At 37.9% G+C, this 18,549-nt stretch overlaps 3 protein-coding genes, 1 long non-coding RNA gene and 1 other non-coding gene across 5 annotated transcripts; 2 read left to right on the forward strand and 3 right to left on the reverse strand.

Moving 5' to 3' along the window:
- Positions 1 to 734: 734 nt before the first annotated feature.
- On the reverse strand, positions 735 to 806 carry Trnap-ugg (transfer RNA proline (anticodon UGG)). Its single transcript has one exon. It is a non-coding gene; the product is annotated as a tRNA-Pro (tRNA).
- Positions 807 to 2,573: 1,767 nt separating this feature from the next.
- On the reverse strand, positions 2,574 to 4,900 carry LOC147761150 (uncharacterized). Its single transcript, XR_015335169.1, has 2 exons — positions 4,221 to 4,900; positions 2,574 to 4,054 (listed from the first exon to the last, which is right to left on the reverse strand). It is a non-coding gene; the product is annotated as an uncharacterized LOC147761150 (long non-coding RNA).
- A 1,061-nt stretch (positions 4,901 to 5,961) lies between these two features.
- Positions 5,962 to 8,498, forward strand: LOC106181412 (uncharacterized). Its single transcript, XM_013565786.2, has 3 exons — positions 5,962 to 6,150; positions 6,813 to 7,456; positions 8,280 to 8,498. The coding sequence occupies exons 1-2, from the start codon at positions 6,065 to 6,067 to the stop codon at positions 7,438 to 7,440; spliced, it is 714 nt and encodes a 237-aa protein (XP_013421240.2). The 5' UTR covers positions 5,962 to 6,064; the 3' UTR covers positions 7,441 to 7,456; positions 8,280 to 8,498.
- Positions 8,499 to 11,669: 3,171 nt separating this feature from the next.
- LOC106181410 (uncharacterized) lies at positions 11,670 to 14,048 on the reverse strand. The gene is made up of 2 exons (XM_013565783.2): positions 13,934 to 14,048; positions 11,670 to 13,690 (listed from the first exon to the last, which is right to left on the reverse strand). Exon 2 carries the CDS (start codon positions 13,681 to 13,683, stop codon positions 11,980 to 11,982), a length of 1,704 nt encoding a protein of 567 aa, XP_013421237.2. The 5' UTR covers positions 13,684 to 13,690; positions 13,934 to 14,048; the 3' UTR covers positions 11,670 to 11,979.
- A 167-nt stretch (positions 14,049 to 14,215) lies between these two features.
- On the forward strand, positions 14,216 to 18,493 carry LOC106181408 (ATP synthase F(1) complex subunit gamma, mitochondrial-like). The gene is made up of 7 exons (XM_013565782.3): positions 14,216 to 14,311; positions 15,066 to 15,100; positions 15,307 to 15,438; positions 16,191 to 16,389; positions 16,827 to 16,970; positions 17,410 to 17,630; positions 17,935 to 18,493. The coding sequence occupies exons 1-7, from the start codon at positions 14,274 to 14,276 to the stop codon at positions 18,033 to 18,035; spliced, it is 870 nt and encodes a 289-aa protein (XP_013421236.2). The 5' UTR covers positions 14,216 to 14,273; the 3' UTR covers positions 18,036 to 18,493.
- The last annotated feature ends 56 nt before the right edge of the window (positions 18,494 to 18,549 follow it).

The raw sequence follows: 18,549 nt of genomic DNA on the forward strand, positions 1-18,549 counted from the left end.
GTTTGCTGTGGAAACTATGTTAGAAATCCGAAGTTTGTGTTGGGTGTTTATCGGAGTCCCACCATATTTTCCAATTTGCTTTTTATTAATCGATTAATCAATCAATAAGAATTTTATATATTTAATTGTTATTTATATTTCGGTTTGTTTTGTAAGCAAGATAACCGTGCTGCATCTCATGTTACAACTTAAAAATGAAAAAAGAATTAGAGCAAGATGCTTTTTAAAGTTCAGATTTCGGTCAGGATAAATTCTCCAAACTTGTCCGTTCAATGTTGTACCTGCTGGGGATTATCTGAAAATACCAACATACAGAGCATTCCAAAAGTTATCTAACAAACATGTCCATATATCATCCAGCCTTGTATAAACACGCCAGGAGAAAATGACACACTATAAAATTTATCCGAAAATCCAGATTAGGAACATTATCTCAGCCACTTATTTAGATGGGAAATTTTTTGAACTCTTCTTTGCACTACAGTATTTCGTTTTGTAAAATGTGCTCATGTTTTTTAAAAGTCGCATATCAAATGATTTAAATAATATATATATTGAAATGATATATATATAGGCCTATACCACTTAGTCAGAAATCGAAATCATAATTTGAAAAAAATGGTATTCAAGCGCGTGACAATAACTATACAGTAACAAAATAAGACCCGTTTCTATATTTGTACAGTTGATATAATAGAGAAAAAGGACACTAAAAGAGAAAAAAGAAAAGAGGCGGGCTCGTCCGGGATTTGAACCCGGGACCTCTCGCACCCAAAGCGAGAATCATACCCCTAGACCAACGAGCCACTGTTGTCTAATGTATCTGTTTTATCGACCTCAACCAGATATGGGTCACTGTCACCACGATGTTTCCACTCACGCATGTGAAAAACCTGCAACACTACAAGCCTATGCGCCTTTTTTGAAGATACGGATATCAGCCAGTGGACATAAACTACTTAGTTCATGGTGTTGCAAATACACATTCGCATTTTTATGAATATGTATTTTTCACAGATTCAAATATCTTTTTATAAATGCTTAAAATTTGCCCAGAAAAGAAGACAATATTTCCCTGGAGATAAATTTTGTGTTTTATGTTCAAATTGTAGGCCTACATATTACAGATAGCTGCAGTGATGGATTTTCTCTTCATTTTAAGAATGGTTTTCATGGTTGTTTATCTTTTCTTAAAAAAGGGAATACAAATTTAAAAGAATGAGGAATAAATTGCTGCCACGAAAGTACCCAGTAAAACTTTCTTCAAGTTTTCGATACTTTTCCACTGATACCCAATTCATTCATTCATTCATTCATTCATTCAAGACAATGGATTCAAACACGTTGGCCAATTCATTGCAGTCTCTCCTAGCCACTAGTCTCATGTGATCCTTATCACGATACTTAATTATTTCTGTTGCAAAAAGAAAAAAAATCAACAAAAAGTTCACCCAAGGTCTTTGACTGACAATTCCCGTGCTGCTCTCTTTTTGTGACAAGCTAATAATTCTCGTCGTAAATATCCTTCACACTATGACTTCTCTGAATAAAATGCACAAAGCGCACGCAAATTCAACAACCAACATTATTATTTTTTTTACATTTTCATTGCTCCTCATGATACATATACATTACAAAATAGACGTGTCTTACTGCTTAAAAATAATAAATGACCAAATCCTAAACGCACACGTTATTGCGGACAGGCATGCAGTAAAAAGAATTCATGCATTTCCCTTTAAATCATTGTTATCAGATCTTCCCTTTTCTTATTTTTACCCGAGTCATGCCGGTTGTATTGATTGCACGCTTGCTCCTTTAAACACGTACAGTAAATTAGAGACCATTCCCAGATCCTATCGTACTAACTTTGGATCGAACTATCTCCAAGGGGCTCCTCGCTTAATTGCAATTAACTGAAGCTGCATAGATGTCTGTCATGCCAACTGAAGCCGATAGGGGGTAATTAACTATCGTTTAGCAGCTTTAGTAGGCGTCCTAGACATCTAAGCCACTTAAGCTGAAAGCAATTTAGCGAGAAATTCCATGGAGATGGACCGATCCTGTTAGATGGATCTAGGGATGGGAACCCAGTCTAAAACACTAACGTGAGATCCAGGTACTTTCAGATGAACCTGCGATTTAAGTTTCTTCCGAGTTAATGCTGAAGACTTGGTACTTTCCACTGGTCACATTGGGGCGAAAACACAAGCTGAGCTGGAGTCGTGCTATAGGCTATCCATCCCGATTAAGCTAATGGATAATTAATTGGTCCACCCCATACCCCTCCCAAGCAGGTTACGAAACATATATAAAATGAATTTTCGTCTCCCCATTAAACAAGTCATACTGTATATTGAGAGAAAGAACCATCTAATTATAACGAGGTATTTCTATGCGCCACTGACCATTTCGTGCGTGTCACAAAACAATCGAATGATGTAGCAAATATTGTCAGACAAACAACTTTCAAACCTGTACATGCATATTGCTGTCTCAGGAGTCGAAAGAGCTTTATGTCAATGCCGCACGGAAAGCGAATTCTATCGGTGGAAGACATGCAGCAACACCAATAAACAAACTTGACGTTTAATATGTAACATATGCATGTACTCACTGTTTTGATATCAGTGTCTCAAATCAAAACAACGTGTTGTTTCTTGATTATATATACATGTAAGCAAAGCATATTTTAATATGTAGACTAAGGCTTTTAAAACTTATTTCTATGCTAGTGGTACTAGCCGAAAACTAGAATTATTAAAAACATTGTCCTAGTTATTTGGCGTGGCTTCCTGCAGTATGTATTATCTGTCATACAGAACAAAATTAAAGCAGTCACCCTTCCATTTTGATAATGTATTCTGAATATTTACTTTTCACGAGAAAGTATGAAAGCGGCTTTTGTGGGGAAAAGGGTAGTTTTGAAAATAAGAGAACAAATCAATATTCAGAAACCTCACTTCGATAATGTCTAATTGAAGCATTTGCGGTACACTGAAACAAATATAGGAAACACCAAAAACACACCTCCAACTGACCCGATAGGCGTGGGTGGAGTTCGACAGAACCACCTTTTTGGTCGGAATGGGTCTGTTTTTTTTTTTTTTTATCAAAATGTGATCTAATTTTTCTGCCATTTTTCAAATTAGCTCAACTTAAGGGGTAAAATTGTACACTTTTTCACAAAAATATATATGTTTTGAAATTGCTAGCTACAGATCTGTCCATTTATCTCTAATTGTCTCTTTGAGCTGGGAGTGGGTTATGAAGATCATAACCTTTGTCATGTTGAAACTAATATTGAGGATGATTAGAGTTATTTTTCTTGACACGACATCGATCAGACATCTTTTGCGAAAGTAAGAAATGACTTTATTCATCAAAAACGGATTTCAAAAACTGAACGTATTTTTAATCAAAATGAAATTCAATGACAGCTAATATTTTTTAAGAAGTTTGTAAGATAAAGACGTTTACGTACTTCAGCCTCACTAAACACGCCACAAAATCTATCCTGTATTCTTTTTTTTTTTTTCGCAGTTCGGTTTTGCTGGTCATTTCCCCTCTTTCAATAGTACGCGTTGCGTGAGTAAAGCTCCTGTGAGAAAAATAATTGATCATCGTCTGCTACAGAAACCATCTTAAGTGCCAAATTTGATGGCAAATGAACTGAAAAAAATTTTTGGTAGGCATTCCACAACTTTTGCTTATGCAATCTAAGAATTGTCTGGATAAATAAATAGATCACAAAACAATCCTTCTTGCCGTCTTTACACTGCAGACGGTATCTTTTATCTGGATATTTATAAAAACAATTCTTTGAAGAAAAGTTCAGAGTCAGATGCTTTGATAGATTTTGGGAGAACGCGCCATAGTTACAGGTACATGTATCATACCACGTGGATGCCGTATTAAGGTACTATATACATTTTATACAGTATCAATTTCCTTGTAGTCTGTTTAGCATCAGCTGGTCAGTACCCAACTCTTTCGAATGGAAGAGATTCCATTTTCTGGAAAAGTGAACCTTTCTATCACAATGGCATAGATCCTAGATGAATAAAAAAAGAAGAACAGACTATTTTACAGTTAAAGGAGCGATCCCCCCTGACCACCACCGGTTTTTTTATTGTTGACATCATGATTAACAAAGATATATGCACTAAGGGTTCTGTTGTGACTGTTTTTTGCCTACTTAAATAGCGATGTACACGTACTAATCTTTACGGGTCATTTCTGTACTTGAAATGCCATCATTGTAGCCATTACAAGTGTAGTCCAACTGGTTATAAATGTCTCGCAAGAACAAATTCATCAGCACTGGCTGCAATCGCTTCATTCTCGGCACAGCAGAGGCCAAAATCTTAACCAACCAAGGGTTCCAGCTTCAATTAAGCTTATTGATGGCAAACTCCACGTTTTATTCTAATGATCAAGTCAGCACTCTGGAATTGATATTAAAAACCGTTTATCATATATTTAAAATTAACGAGCCTCGTATACCAGTATTTTACAGTCCCCCTTAACCTCTCTGGCTACTGATAAAGAACCAACCTAAAGGCATATCTTTGAATCTGAGCGGCCATTAACTTATAAAAGGCGCCATGCCCATATCCTTGATTAAAACCTATCCATTGTTTATTGATGCCTAATGGCCCCATTTTCGTTATATAGAATACAGAGCGTACCGTCGTCTTTAATGAGGTAATGTTTTGATCAATAAGCGTTGATGATTTTTCTCAAAAGAGTTTATAATGATGATGAACTAGACAATTGCATGTTTCATAGAGTCTCTCTTTTTCAGAGTGAGGGGAATTTCCTTAATTTAAGGTCGGTGAACCAATTCCTTAATTTACATGTATATTGGTCTCTGTTTCCTCGTCAAGATAAATTTTAATGGCACAAAAATTAAGAGGAACCGTGGTTGAGTACAGAGACTGGCTTTTACTCCTATTTCCAGCTTATTTCTTCCTGTTAAATCAGACAAGCAGCAAGAATGAATTATAATCCGACTGTTGTTTTCTTTGATTGCGGTGATATATAAACCCTTCGCGTTTGAATACAGATATTTAGGTGAAGTTGACCTAAAGCAAGAAGGAGGCTCTAGGGAAACGTAACATAAGTAAATAAATAAATAAATAAATAACGAAAAATAAGTATCAGTAAATTTATATATATATATGGATTCAACCGTTTGAACTGGTTAGTGATTTAAAATAAAACCTCTTATCAAAAAACTAATTCATAACAGATGTCGAAATACATGCCAAGTACCAAATGACGTAAAGTAACTTTTGGGAAACAATTTGATGAAGATGATTTTCGAATTTAAGTATTTCTCTTATTTCTTTATTTATTTTTACTTTACGAAGGCACCCAGTGATTCCCAATTAAAACTGTTAAAAGGCTATCAAGTACGGTTTTCATGGTGTCAGCGATAGCAATCGGAATATTCAATGACACTTACAATGTCTGCGTATAAAAAAAGCAGATTATTTCAAGAGTGAGAATGTGGGACAGAGACTTTTTCAGAAGGTTAGAAATATTGATAACATCCATTGCGCATTAAAATGATGAAAAGACATAAACAGAACAATAACGAGACCTGATTACTAACATTTTGCTTCGTGCGGCGTCGTGTACGCCAGATGGTGCTTCTTGACTACAACCACTAGACTATTTAGATAACAAAATGGCACATTCTACTATCTTATACTATCTTACATTTTTCGGCGCTGTGACAAACATGTAAACCTCCAATTCAGCCACCTATAATGACCCGAAATATTTCTGACGGGAGCGACACAAACAAAGGTAGCCTCTTGAGTGAAATGGCATGGGAACGGCCATTACCGTACTTCTTATCACTCGCGTGTTTGGAGCACATGACTAATGATGATGAGTGTGAATCGGCTCGTCTCGGCCCATTTGTCACCTTTCCCGACGTCCTCTCCGCGTATAAAACGAAGGCGATTACCTGAAAAAGGCTTGCATTGCTCACTCGTCGTTTACTCGCTTGCAACCGTGCCCCTTGCTTTGTGGATCTACCCCTCGCGAAACGATGAAGGTTTTGATGGTTTTTGCCGCCCTTCTGGCCGTCTCCATGGCTACTGAGAAGCCAGGTTATTATGGCTCATACCATCCCAGGTAAGTTTTTTTTCGTTTTTATTTCCATAGTTAGAAAAAATCATATTGACGCAAGTATGAAACCCTGGATTGCTTTTGCATGTTTTTATGTAACTTTTGTCGAAATATATGCCATGGCCTGACTTGTTTCTTCTGGCGATATGTACAATTTGAAAAAGGAATTTTTTGGGGATAAATCTAGTATGAAACTTTTTAAAAAGTCCAACGTCAAGAAACTACCATACAAGAGAGCAGCAAAGACATTCTTTTTACCTTTTCACCTATTCCAATTATGAACTATTTATTTATTTTTTTGCTGAAGTATTTCGTAGTTCGCGTTATCTTATGATTAAGTCAATGTTGGCACATGATACTTTTTTCCTTTTTGAAGCAATTCGATCCTTTTTCGTTTTGTTTCGATTTTCCTTACCTCTGTGTGAAACGCTATTCGCTTTCATGAAATTAACGACTATAAAAATCAAACTGTTTGTCATTTTAGTCCCTACTGGTTCCCGCTTTGCTACATGGCGTAGCGTATTTTGTTCCCCTACTTGCAATGGTTCCGTCCTCATTAAGATAAAAATTAAATAGCAAATGATTATACAAGTATACTGGCCAATGGATCTTGTGGAATAATAGTACGTGACGATTACAAATTAAATTCACTGCTTCATTCTCACCAGGTACCTATCGAACCCAAGAGGTGTCGGTCCCAAACCAGACTCTGTTCGCGCAGGCATTGCCAATGCCCAGGCCGTCGCCGAGGCTAATAAGAAATCCTCTCAGCAAAGGGCAGCAGAGGCCGCTTCTCTTGCCGACCAGGCCGCCGCCGCTCAAAAAGCCGCCGATGAGGCCGCTGCCGAGGAAGCCGCTAGACTCCAACAATCTCAGGAGGCTGCCGCCGCTGCTGCCGCCGCCGAAGAGGAGGCCGCTAAACAGATCGCCATCGCCGAAGCCGCCGAGGAGGAGAAGCAAGCCCAAACAGCTGAAGCTGAGAGGCAATCTGCGCTTGCCGTCGAAGCAGCTGATGCTGCTGAGGCCGCCAAGGCAGCTTACGATGCCGCCAAAGCCGAGCAGGTCGCCGCTAGCGACAAGGCTCAGGAGGCTAGCGCTGCCTCCGCCGCTTCCCTTGCTGCTGCCGAGGAGGCTAAGGAGGCTTATCACGCGGCTAAGGGCCAGGCTGACGCTGCTAACCAGGCCGCTGCTCAAGCTGCTTCTGAGGCCGCTGCCCTAAGAGCCGCTTACGAGGCCGCCAAGAGAGAAGCTGAAGCTATCCTTGCTGGTAGCGCCGCCAAAAAGGGTTACTATTAAAACTGGTTTTATTAAGGTAAACTAAAAAACTTCCCTTTTGTTAAAAAAAAGAAATTAACAATTAGAAATTCATTTTGCAGGATGCACAGAAAGCGCACTCTTTATTAGGTAACAAAGTTTTGATCATCTTCTTGTGCCAGTGTTAAATTTTCGGTCTCTCTAAGCATCGCGTTGCTGCGTTCTCGCTCAGCGCATAATTTGCGGCGCGATCCACGCACTCGTATGCGACAGCTCAGGCCTCCCTTGCATTTGCTGATTGCGACCCCGCTTCTCCCAACCTCCCCCAAACACACACACACACCCTCCTCCCCCCCCCCCACCCGCCCACCCTCGTCCCCCTCGTCGATGAAGGAGGATACGATGTGGTCTTTGAGATCCATACAGGACGACGGTATGTTCTTGACACGCTGTAGTTTTGTTCAAAAAGAAAAGAAATTGTTTTACATGTTGACAACAGAACATGCATATATCTATATATATATTTTAAATGAATTCGTTTTTAACATTTAAGCGTTAATCATCATTTTAGCATAACTATTATCCTTATCCACTGTCCTAGCAAACACAAAGGTTATTATAACGTTAACATAACGTTTTTTTGTTATATAGACGTTATGGTAACGTTATTATAACATTATGGTAACGTTATAATAACGCTATGTGTTTGTTGGGGTAGCACTTTAATCTTTGGGTTGCGATGTTGGTGAAAAATTTATAATTATAACTATTACATTATCTATATTTTTTACCAAACAGATACCTTTGCCGCGAAATTTCATATTAGGCTAAAGTTAAGAATCGAGTAGAGTTTAACATAATGACACCGACATTTTTTTCAGGTCATTGGTGGACAAGACGAGCACTGTGTGGGACGACGTTTTGACCAATTTTTAAAGAATCCATGAGAGCCTGACCCAGCGTGATCTCTTGATGAATTTTGATAAATTCATTTAATCGGGGTGTCGGTTACAGTACCATTTGGCTCGATTCTTACTACATTATCCTGGATTGCAGGAAATATATACTGCTGGAATAAAACGAAGAACTTATCATATAAATATTTTTTTGTATCTTTTAATGCAAACACCAAGTACGCGTATGGCATGGTTATTTGAATGAGGTTAGGCATATGCATTAAGGCAAGCTGTTTTTGGAATTAACTAAAATATGACACTTTGAAACTATAGGCTATTTAAACAAAATTTCAAATTATGAAAAAAAATTGCATTTCTCAGAGCTTCACGTGCAGTGTGCATTATTATCATGCAGACATCAGGTGACTGTTAGGTGCTTATTCACTGAAGAAGATTAAAAGAAAATCCATTCTAAATGCAACGTTAGTATACAATTTTCTCGAAATAGATTCAACACAATGTGTTTTAAAATGACTTATTAGGTGTAAATTGATTTGCAAAGTACGGGAAGCATGCAATGTAGATAAACCACTTGATACTGTTGCAAAAAATAAAAAAAAAAATCTTTTGCCATTTGAACAAATTAAAAAACAAAACGTTGCCATAAAAGCATCTATTGTAGCCGTCATCTAGATGCACCGATATATCCAATTTAATGAAGATAGTGGCACTCGAAGATACCCAAGAACTATTTCGCCTGACTGTCATACATCAGGGTGAAGGAGGTTCGCGAAATCATTCTAATGATTGCTCCGTGTCATCCATAATGGACCGGGTCAGGCCTATATGTCCCTTTCACGCCATGGGGGACAAAGGGTACAAATGTGTGGTGTCTCTTTGACAGGTCAACAGCCATGACGAGTACTGAATGAGAGAGAGAGAGAGAGAGAGAGGGAGAGAAGGAGGACAGGTATTTTGGATGGAGAAAAAAGCGTAATAGTGAATGTGTGTGTGGGTGTGTGCGTGTGTGTGTGTGCGTGCGTGTACATGCGCCCGTGCTTGAGAGAGATTAAGAGAGGGAGAGAATGGAGGAAATAGATTGATTTTTTGGAAGGAGAAAAAAAGCGTAGTAGTGAATGTGTGTGCGTGTGTTCGTGTGTGCTTGAGAGAGACAGGGGTGGGTTTGGTTGGGGGTGAATAGTTGAAGGAAGGGAAGACGAAAGAGGAAGACTAAAATATAGAGACAGAGAGAGGGAGAGAGAGACTATTAAACGCTTACATGTAATACCAAAGATTCTTGATATTCCTCTCATTCACCAGGATAATAAAAACTTGATTTAATAATCTTTTCGCACGTTTTTCTTTGGGGGAATGACATCAAGTGACACAGACACGGTAGTCGAACAAGGCGTTATTGTTGTTGGTAAATTGGTTCTAGTGACTGGACCCGTCCCCGCTATTTTATGCTGTTGGTCACGAACCAATACACTTGCTAACTCATCCCGTACCAGGACTGGGTGGCGTATGTGGAAAAACTAGCATACAAACTGCCTATATATAATTTTGGGTAACAGTGAATGTAATTGTTTAGAGAAATTCCCCATTTGTCCCTTAGAAGACACCAAACATTTAATTTTGCCTGACATTTACATAATGGCTCGGCGATTATCATGGGGTGCAATTATATATGTGTGCTCCGAACTTCACTGTTTATAAGAATCGTTTACACGTGTTGAGTAAAAATTCCGTGACACAATCTATTTTGGCACGAACTTTAAAAGAGTGAGGTCAGCATATTTCATAAACACTGGCCATAAATTTTTGAGTCTAGTGAGTTTTGTAATTGATTATCATTATGTGACTTAGGCCCATGAAGACCCATATAGTGACTATCGCGTTGTCACTTAATTGCTGTAAAATGTCATGAGAAATTCGAGGTCGCGAAAAAATGTTTCAAACACCAACGCGAGAACAATAACGGAAATGAAAAACCATTTAACAAACATTTGTGGACTGCGTTCCGAGTGATGTGAAAAAGTAAAATTGACATTGGCTATTTTGGGGAAAATATCGAAAAATACAACATTGGATGACATAACCCCAATTATTCCCTGATTATTTTATTCATATAATCCTCCAATATCAACTCGCCAGCATCATAACACGTTATGTCTTTAAAGAAGAAGGCCTAGGCCTTGGTGCGACTTGGTCTCTCACGACTTGACTTCTGCTTCAGTCGCATTGCGGCACGAAATAACTTAAATGAGACAAAGACACCAAATCTTGAAACACGTATTCACGAATTCATTTCTCCATTCACTTCATCGTATGGTCAATCATCTACATGTTTAACAAGCCACATCAAGGCAGATGTTTTACCGGTACATATTGGTTAGGCCTAATGTGAATAATACCTTTCACTAACACATGCCATTTAAATTAACATGTATTTATGAACTCTTTAATCTTATCAAATAGCTTAATGCATTGATGGTTAAAATGAAAACATCAAATGAAATAAAAAAAGGAAAGGCCAACAAAATTACTTCACTATTCATTTATGGTGTTCATTAAGTAATTAACACAAAGAAATACAAAGCTTTTCAGCGCTTTCAGTTCTATCATTTCCTTTAAATTCATCTTTTCATCTATCACACTGATTGCATTTTGTTTGTCTTTTATTTATTGAAACGATGTGCCAAGATAGTTATTGAGACTTAATTGTTTGTTATGTGAAGAAAACAACAACAAAAATACAAAAAGCATGAACGGTATCACAGTGGCAGAGGCCTAGCACCGAACAAATCAAAAATTAAGTAAAAGCTTATTCATAATTCATTGTGTTAGCTGTTCTCTTTTATTCCTTCACAATCACAACTTGTCTTATTGAAAAAGATGAACATCCAGTTATTCCAGCTGTGCAGCTTTCGTAACTTGAAAGATTTACCTGGGATGTGACCTGACAGGGTAGAGAGAAGGGCAGACCGCGTTCATACTTGTGTTGTCACATTAAACGTGTCGGTTCCCATCTGCTGCTACGGCAAAAATTTATGTTCAACACGCACATAATCGTCGACAGTGGTGAGAATTATCTGAGGGGCAAAGTCCTTACTCTTATTGCCTTCCAGCTAACCTGAGGAGACTGGGGTCATGTGGTGTAGTGAATAAAGTACACAAATAAATAAATGCCCTAAGAGTCTTAGCTACATCAATCAGGTTTCAATATACTAACATATTCATAACCTAATAGCACCATTTCAAAAAGCAAGAGCACGCAAGAGGGCGGGGGAGGGGGGCAAAATTGATCGAAATGATGCATTCTGTTCATGATTCAATTTTCAAAATTTCATATCTGACATCTGACAAAACACCCGCTATTAATAAAATAGGTTTATTGCATAAAACTTTATAATATAAAAACAAATTAATAAAGTGAAAACTTGATTTGATTTCAATGATAACAATAGTAAAAACAGTTAGGATGCCAATGTACTGTGAATTTAGGTCCTACCACCGAGAAATAAATTTAATAGTGCGCTTGGTCACCTTTCATGATTCACTTCATTACAGAGCACCACAAACTTTATCCATACACAAAACTTCATAAATAAAACTTTAAAATGTCCTTAGGTGGTAACCGGTTTCAAAGGGTACTTTCAAATGGCTAAGGGCACACTTGTTGTTGTCACATCAAACAAGAGTCCAGATGCCTGTTAATGTCACTTGGCATCACTAAATTACTGCACACAGGACAGGGCACCTTGGTCATAGCCGTAAAGGTCATTTCAGACTGACCCAACCCTGATGGCTCTGATTGACCACTCTTTTCTGAGAAACTGGACATACTACCTAAGTTCATCCCCTTTTCATGAATTCTATGAGAACTAGGTCCAGCCTGGTCTTTACATGACCCATGTTTGGAGCTCTCTTCCATACTAACACTGAAGAGGGATATTGCACCTGTGTCAGACATATCTTTATGAGGATTAGATGAACTGCCTGAACTATGATTTGCCTTAGTAGAAGGTTTTACAGTTTCAGATGGCAGAACAATGTTCTTTTTCTGATTCTCATTCACAACATTCAAGTCTTTTTCATCGTGGTTGGTCTTTCTAATACCCAAGGCAGCATAGATGTCATACTTAGGCTTTTTAACTCCCAGAGCTGCATTACTGTCATGTTTGGGCTTCTTCTGGAGTTGAGCACCACCTAGTGCTTTGGGTATCGCCTTCTTCTCAAGATTGTCCAAGAAACGCTTTCTGGCATTTATCACAGTGTCACGTGTTGGGGTACTCATGCCTGAACTGGAGCATTCTGGTTTGTTACTACTGTTTGTAGATTCTGTAGAACTTCCAGGCACAGATTCTGGGCTTTTAGAGTGAATTTCTATGGAGTTTAATTTAGGTAAAGTTGGTTTAACTTCAGTGGTATTTGTGCTACTGTTACAAGCAGTGCTACCAAGTAAAATCCCCTTTCCTTTAAACATTTCTCTTATATCTGCCCCATATTTGGATTTTTTATCAGGAACTTCTTTAGTTTCAGACTCTGTGGAATCTTTGGATGTCTTTTTACCCTTTTTCTTCCCATAATCCTCAGGTTCTTTTATCTTATGATAGGTGCCGCCACATGTCCTCTGGTGATCTGCCCACCAGGGGTCTCTGGATGATGGGGCCCTGTTCATTGCACGTCTGACCATACCAAAATACGGTTTTCTTTTCTGACAGGGTCCATCACATTTCCACCAATGCTGCCTGTAGTTATCCACCTCGTCATGGAAAGAGTGATAAATACTGATACTGGTCCCTGTTTCTTTGTTTATTCTGTTCATATGCTTACAGAATTCAGGTCCATGTCCGTCATGATCTTTATTATTGTCAGTGACAAATAAGTATGCATGGATCATTTCGTGTAATAAGGTCTCTACCAAGTCCTTCCTTGGCCTGAGTTTCAGCAAGGGCAGGCTAAGTCTAATGGAGCACAGGCCTCCACGCCCCTCATAGCAACAAAGTCCAGCACAGAGGGTCATACGGGGGCTCCACCGGACCTCCACCCCCGCCAGCCTCCCCCAGAAGTAAGTGTCATTGAACTCTAAAAACAGGGCCCTTGCATCGGGACTGGGATCTAGAAGCTCCCAACGCTCATCCACCAAAGACATGGTCTTGTTGTTTATGCCTTTTGCTGGGCTTCTACATGATGATGATGATGTTGACAATGAGGACGATGGTGGTGATGATGGCAGTTCCTGGTTGAACTGTTCCTGGAGCTGCTTGGCCAGAAGTGTGTCGTTCACAGTCATATCGTCACTGGTTGGGCCTCCTGATTTAGAAGTGGAGCATCTTTCTCGATCATACTGCTCCTGCAGTTTCAGTGCCAAGGCAAAGTCATCCATGAAAGGCCTAAAAAGAAAAGATTTCAGTGGTTTGACGTCAATTTAATTTTTAAAAAGGAAACTCTTTTTAACTTTACTTATCTATATGTAAGGTACTGGATAAATGAAGAACTTACAGTTACCCATAAGAAGTTGTTATGAAACGGATTTTACTGCTACTCATCTATTTCGTTTTCTTTGTGAATGTCGATCATTCAAAGGAATCGAATTAAGAATTTTTCATCTGAATGTACACAGTGATATTATTTACCTTTTAACTGTACAGATATGACTAACAAATGAACCCAAAGAAAACTCGAAATCCCATCAACTCCAAAGCTTTGAAACTTCAAAACAGGCTCGGTCAGGAAAATGCTAAGTTAACTATACATTTGCGTATCAACTTCGCTAATCATACATGCGTAGTATAAAGAGATGCGTGAACAATTTAAAAATTTAAAAAATTGACAAACATCAATTAGTAGCATTGTATTAATCAAAATAAGATAATATCGGTTTATGTTCTAAAAAAAATAAATGTATACATTCTAAACTTTATTCCTAATATTGTACTGACTTTACTGGAAGACGCGTCGGCCATATTGGTCATCATGTTGAAGCAGGCAGTACAAGTTTGCTCGCCAGTATGGTATGTAATTTGTTTGTATGACATATAGTTTTATGTTAAAATTTTTAAATACACTCATATGTAGCAAATTAAGTCACACAATCCTGATGTCGCAGCCTAGAAAACCGCATATACCTCATGCCGTTCACTGTAAACCCCCGGCGCCGGTTGCTCTCCTCTTTTCAACTGAGCAATACAGTCCGCTTTTGATACTGCTTTTAATAAAACAAGTACTCAACGGTAATGTCAGCTTTTCATTGCCAGTGTAAATATGTGTAATAAATTTATATACTTTGTTATTTTCACACGTTTTGCACTTACCGTAGTATAGTAAGATCCACACATTTCAGACGAGCATTTGTGAAAGTGAATTGAATTTGCACGCCACAAAACGCATGCTGTGCCATTTATGGTCTTACGAACCCTCTCTTTCAAGTTTGAAATTTGTGTTTTTTTTTGTCAGAAGAAAACAGCAAGTTTGATTATGGCCACAAAACAGCAAACGTTAACTGATTAATATTTATATGACAATCGGGCCTTATCCCAGAGCATGTTTGGTAGTGAAAAGACAGAAATGCATGTATGTCTGTACTGTTTAATTGGGTAATTTATTTGCTTTGAGGTTTGCCCTTGCTGGAATTACATCCCTGGCAAGGATATCCTCTGTCAGTTTTTAGAAGAATTTGAGAATAACTATACCAAATAAACTTGTAAATTACATGTCAAGGATATTTTGGCATATTACAAAAAATAAAATGATTTTCTTATTATTCAGGGTGCCAAATCGGAACATGGCTACTTTAAAAGACAGTAAGTACATTTGTTTAAAATAAATATGCCATGTTGTAGAATTTTATTTATGGGTCATATACAATCTGTATACATTCTTTAAATTGAAAGTTGCTTTCTAGGACTCATGATATTAAAGTACTGAATGTGTAACAATAAATTACACCATAAGTACCATACTAATGGCAGTGTATTCAAAATTTTTAACAAATTATTTTTCTTCATAGTTTCAATCAGACTGAAGTCAGTCAGCAACATTCAGAAGATCACCAAGTCGATGAAGATGGTGTCAGCAGCCAAATATGCACGTGCTGAGAGGGACTTGAAGCCAGCCAGACCTTACGGCAAGGCAGCTCAGGGTGAGAGGGCCCTTTTGATAATATATTTTTTATCTGGTTTGATAATGATTGTTTTTACTTGAACCCATTTAGGCCAGAAGTTTTTTTAAATTGGTGAACATGTACCATTGACGCTAATTTTGAAGATATAGATATTGGTTAGTTTTTTTCCCCCAATTAGTGGGAAAATTTCCAATTGATCACCAAAAAAAAACAACATCTGAGATTGTCCACACTCTGGATTTGACATTTCCTCCCCTCCAAAGTTTTATCAAATAATGGTATTTAAAAAAATAATAATAATAAAATAAATAATAATAATAATATTGTCTACAGACCCTGTTTATAGATTCACCACTTGTTGAAAAACATATCAATTCTGTCTGGCTTTCGATTAAAAAATTTGGTGACTTGTAGTATCTGAGTGTAATCTATTCAGGCCCGTAGCCAGCAAATTCAAAAGGAGGGTTTTTTTTCTGAAAAAGTGGACCTTTTACAATGAAACTTATGTGTACCTAGATAAAATTTTATCCAAAATGGACCTTTTCCTGACAAAAGGGGCAGTTCTTTCTAACCCCCCAACCCCCCCCCCCCCCCCCCCCTGGCTACGGGCCTGCTACTCATATGTCTCATAAGTGACAGCTGTCCACAAAAGTACCTAAATGATAATATACATAGATCCAGATTACATATGTGTCTTTGGCAGCTTCATACATACCTCAATGTGATCCCACAGTACAGCTTAGTCCTCATTTCAAATCATCCCATTCCAGCCTTCTACGACGCAGCTGAGGTTGAAACCTCAGACAAGGGCAGCCACTTGATTGTTGCAGTGACGTCAGACCGAGGCCTGTGTGGTGCCGTCCACTCCAGCATAGTGAGGGCCATCCGTGCCACCCTGAATGAGGCCCCTGCTGGGGAGGAGACCAAGCTGATCCTAATTGGGGACAAGGCAAGGGGCATGCTGCACAGGTGGGCTAGAGGTTCAGACACAAGTTCTTTTCTACAGAATCACAGATTTTGAGTTTTTTAATTCAATTCTTAATAAATATAATAATTCTTAATAATATAAATTTGGATGATGATGATGATGATGAATTCTGATGGTAGCTCCAAGAGAGTCGAATGATTAAGTATTTGGTACCTTGTTCAGAGACTGTTCTTTTTGAAACCCAAAAGATTAATCTGTATTACCCTTGGCTTACTTGTCATGTACCCTTTATGTGAAGTGTAAAAATTTGCATAAAATTTGCCTTATTGTATTGCAGTCTAGACTCGTCTTGTTGTATGTATACTTGTCAGACTGTACATTTTTGTGGCACATGCTGGCACGTAAGCTACATTTTATCATTTACTCTTATAAAACGTGAATTTAGCTAACATTTCATTTCTGTTTTTGTACATTACAGGCAACATGGCAGCAAAATATTAATGACATTTTCGGATGTAGGGAAGAAACCTCCAACGTTTAATGATGCTTCAGAGGTTGCTAACCAAATTATGAATTGTGGGTTTGATTTTGAGCGTGGATCAGTTTACTATAATGTTTACAAGTAAGTGGTTTTCAAATTGTGGACATTTTCTTCCAAATTTTACTACAGTTTTTTTCTTAGAATTTCTGGTGTTAAAGATTATTATTGCTATTTTATTATTTTTTTGTTGTTGTTGTAAATTTTTCAGTAATTCATATCTGTTAACAATTGTTCACAGTAGTGTTATTAATTTCACCAAAAAGTACAAAGGATGAAAATTGGAGAAAGAAACTTAAATTTTGTGTGACGAATTGAAAAATGTGTAACTTTAATTTTGAAACTAGATGTGAAATGTCTGCCTTCTAGGGTTTTTTTTTTTTTATCCTGTGGCTTTAAGTTTTTGTCAAACAATTTATTTCAAACATACGTCATAATTTTCCTGTCGGTTTTAGCTACGTACCATCAAACAATTCATTTCAAATATCTGTAAATAATAATCATTGTGCTCTGTGACTTTCAGATCTGTTGTGTCCTACCAGACCACCACTCTCCCCATCCACTCCATGTCTGCTGTCACCAAGGCTAAGAACATGGGCATGTACGACAGTGTGGATGACGAGCTTCTGAGGTCTTACAGTGAGTTCCAGTTTGCAAGCCTCATATACTATGCCATGAAGGAGGCTGCCACCAGTGAACAGAGCTCTAGGATGACTGCTATGGACGGTGCCAGCAAAAACGCCGGTATGATTTTTTTTTTTTTTACTTTTCCTTCTTTGGCTTGATGTAGAGTCAAGCTGTTTTACCATATTGAATGTTTTTTTTTTTTACAGTCGCTACATTGTATTTAGTTTTAAAAAAAAGTATGAAATAGCATTGTTCTCTTGTTTATCAGTTTTAGACTTGTAAAGCCTTGTGAGTAAGTGAAAAAAGTCATCATTAACTTCCCATGAAGGGTTTTAAAATAACACAAAAATTATGTATTGGGTTTATATACTTCACTGTGTAGTCACTGCTGTTGACATTGTTGTTATTTGTTGTCATTCAGGTGAGATGATAGACAAGTTAACCCTGACCTACAATAGAACCAGACAGGCCGTCATCACCAGAGAGCTCATAGAAATCATCTCAGGAGCTGCTGCTGTATAAAATTAAAGCCAATTAGGAAACCTAGGGATATATCTACAAATTGTAAATTGATCTTAAGCAAGTATTGTCATTATTATTATCTAGATTTCATCGTCTTGGGGACATTCGACTCAAAAAGATGGTTTTCCAGAGGGGTGGAAATATTGATGATTTTTTTCCCAGTGTGTGCACACGTTTTGATCTTTGTTACAGCAGTTCCCATAGGTGGGATGCTCTCAACGGATTGGAATAGAAGAATAGACTTTTTGGTGCCTGGCACGTTTAATGTTGAAAAGACTTGTGAATATAAAAGAACCAGTAGAAGAGAAATGGAACAGATTTCAATTATGCATTTTAGTGGCGGTTTGTTTCACTGTGGTATGGGAGTTGATACAGATTGAAGTTCTTTCAGACTTGATGGCATCACTATCAAGGGTCGTAGGATTTTTTTGAAATAAAGCCAATTCTCTTGACCAATAGAGGCATTTTTGTGCATTTGATTTCTTAGAAGTGCAAGTGAGGAGATTTATTTAAT

This window comes from Lingula anatina, chromosome 6 (genome assembly GCF_051362555.1).
Source record: "Lingula anatina isolate TDL-2025a chromosome 6, LinAna3.0, whole genome shotgun sequence".
NCBI lineage: Eukaryota > Metazoa > Brachiopoda > Lingulata > Lingulida > Lingulidae > Lingula > Lingula anatina.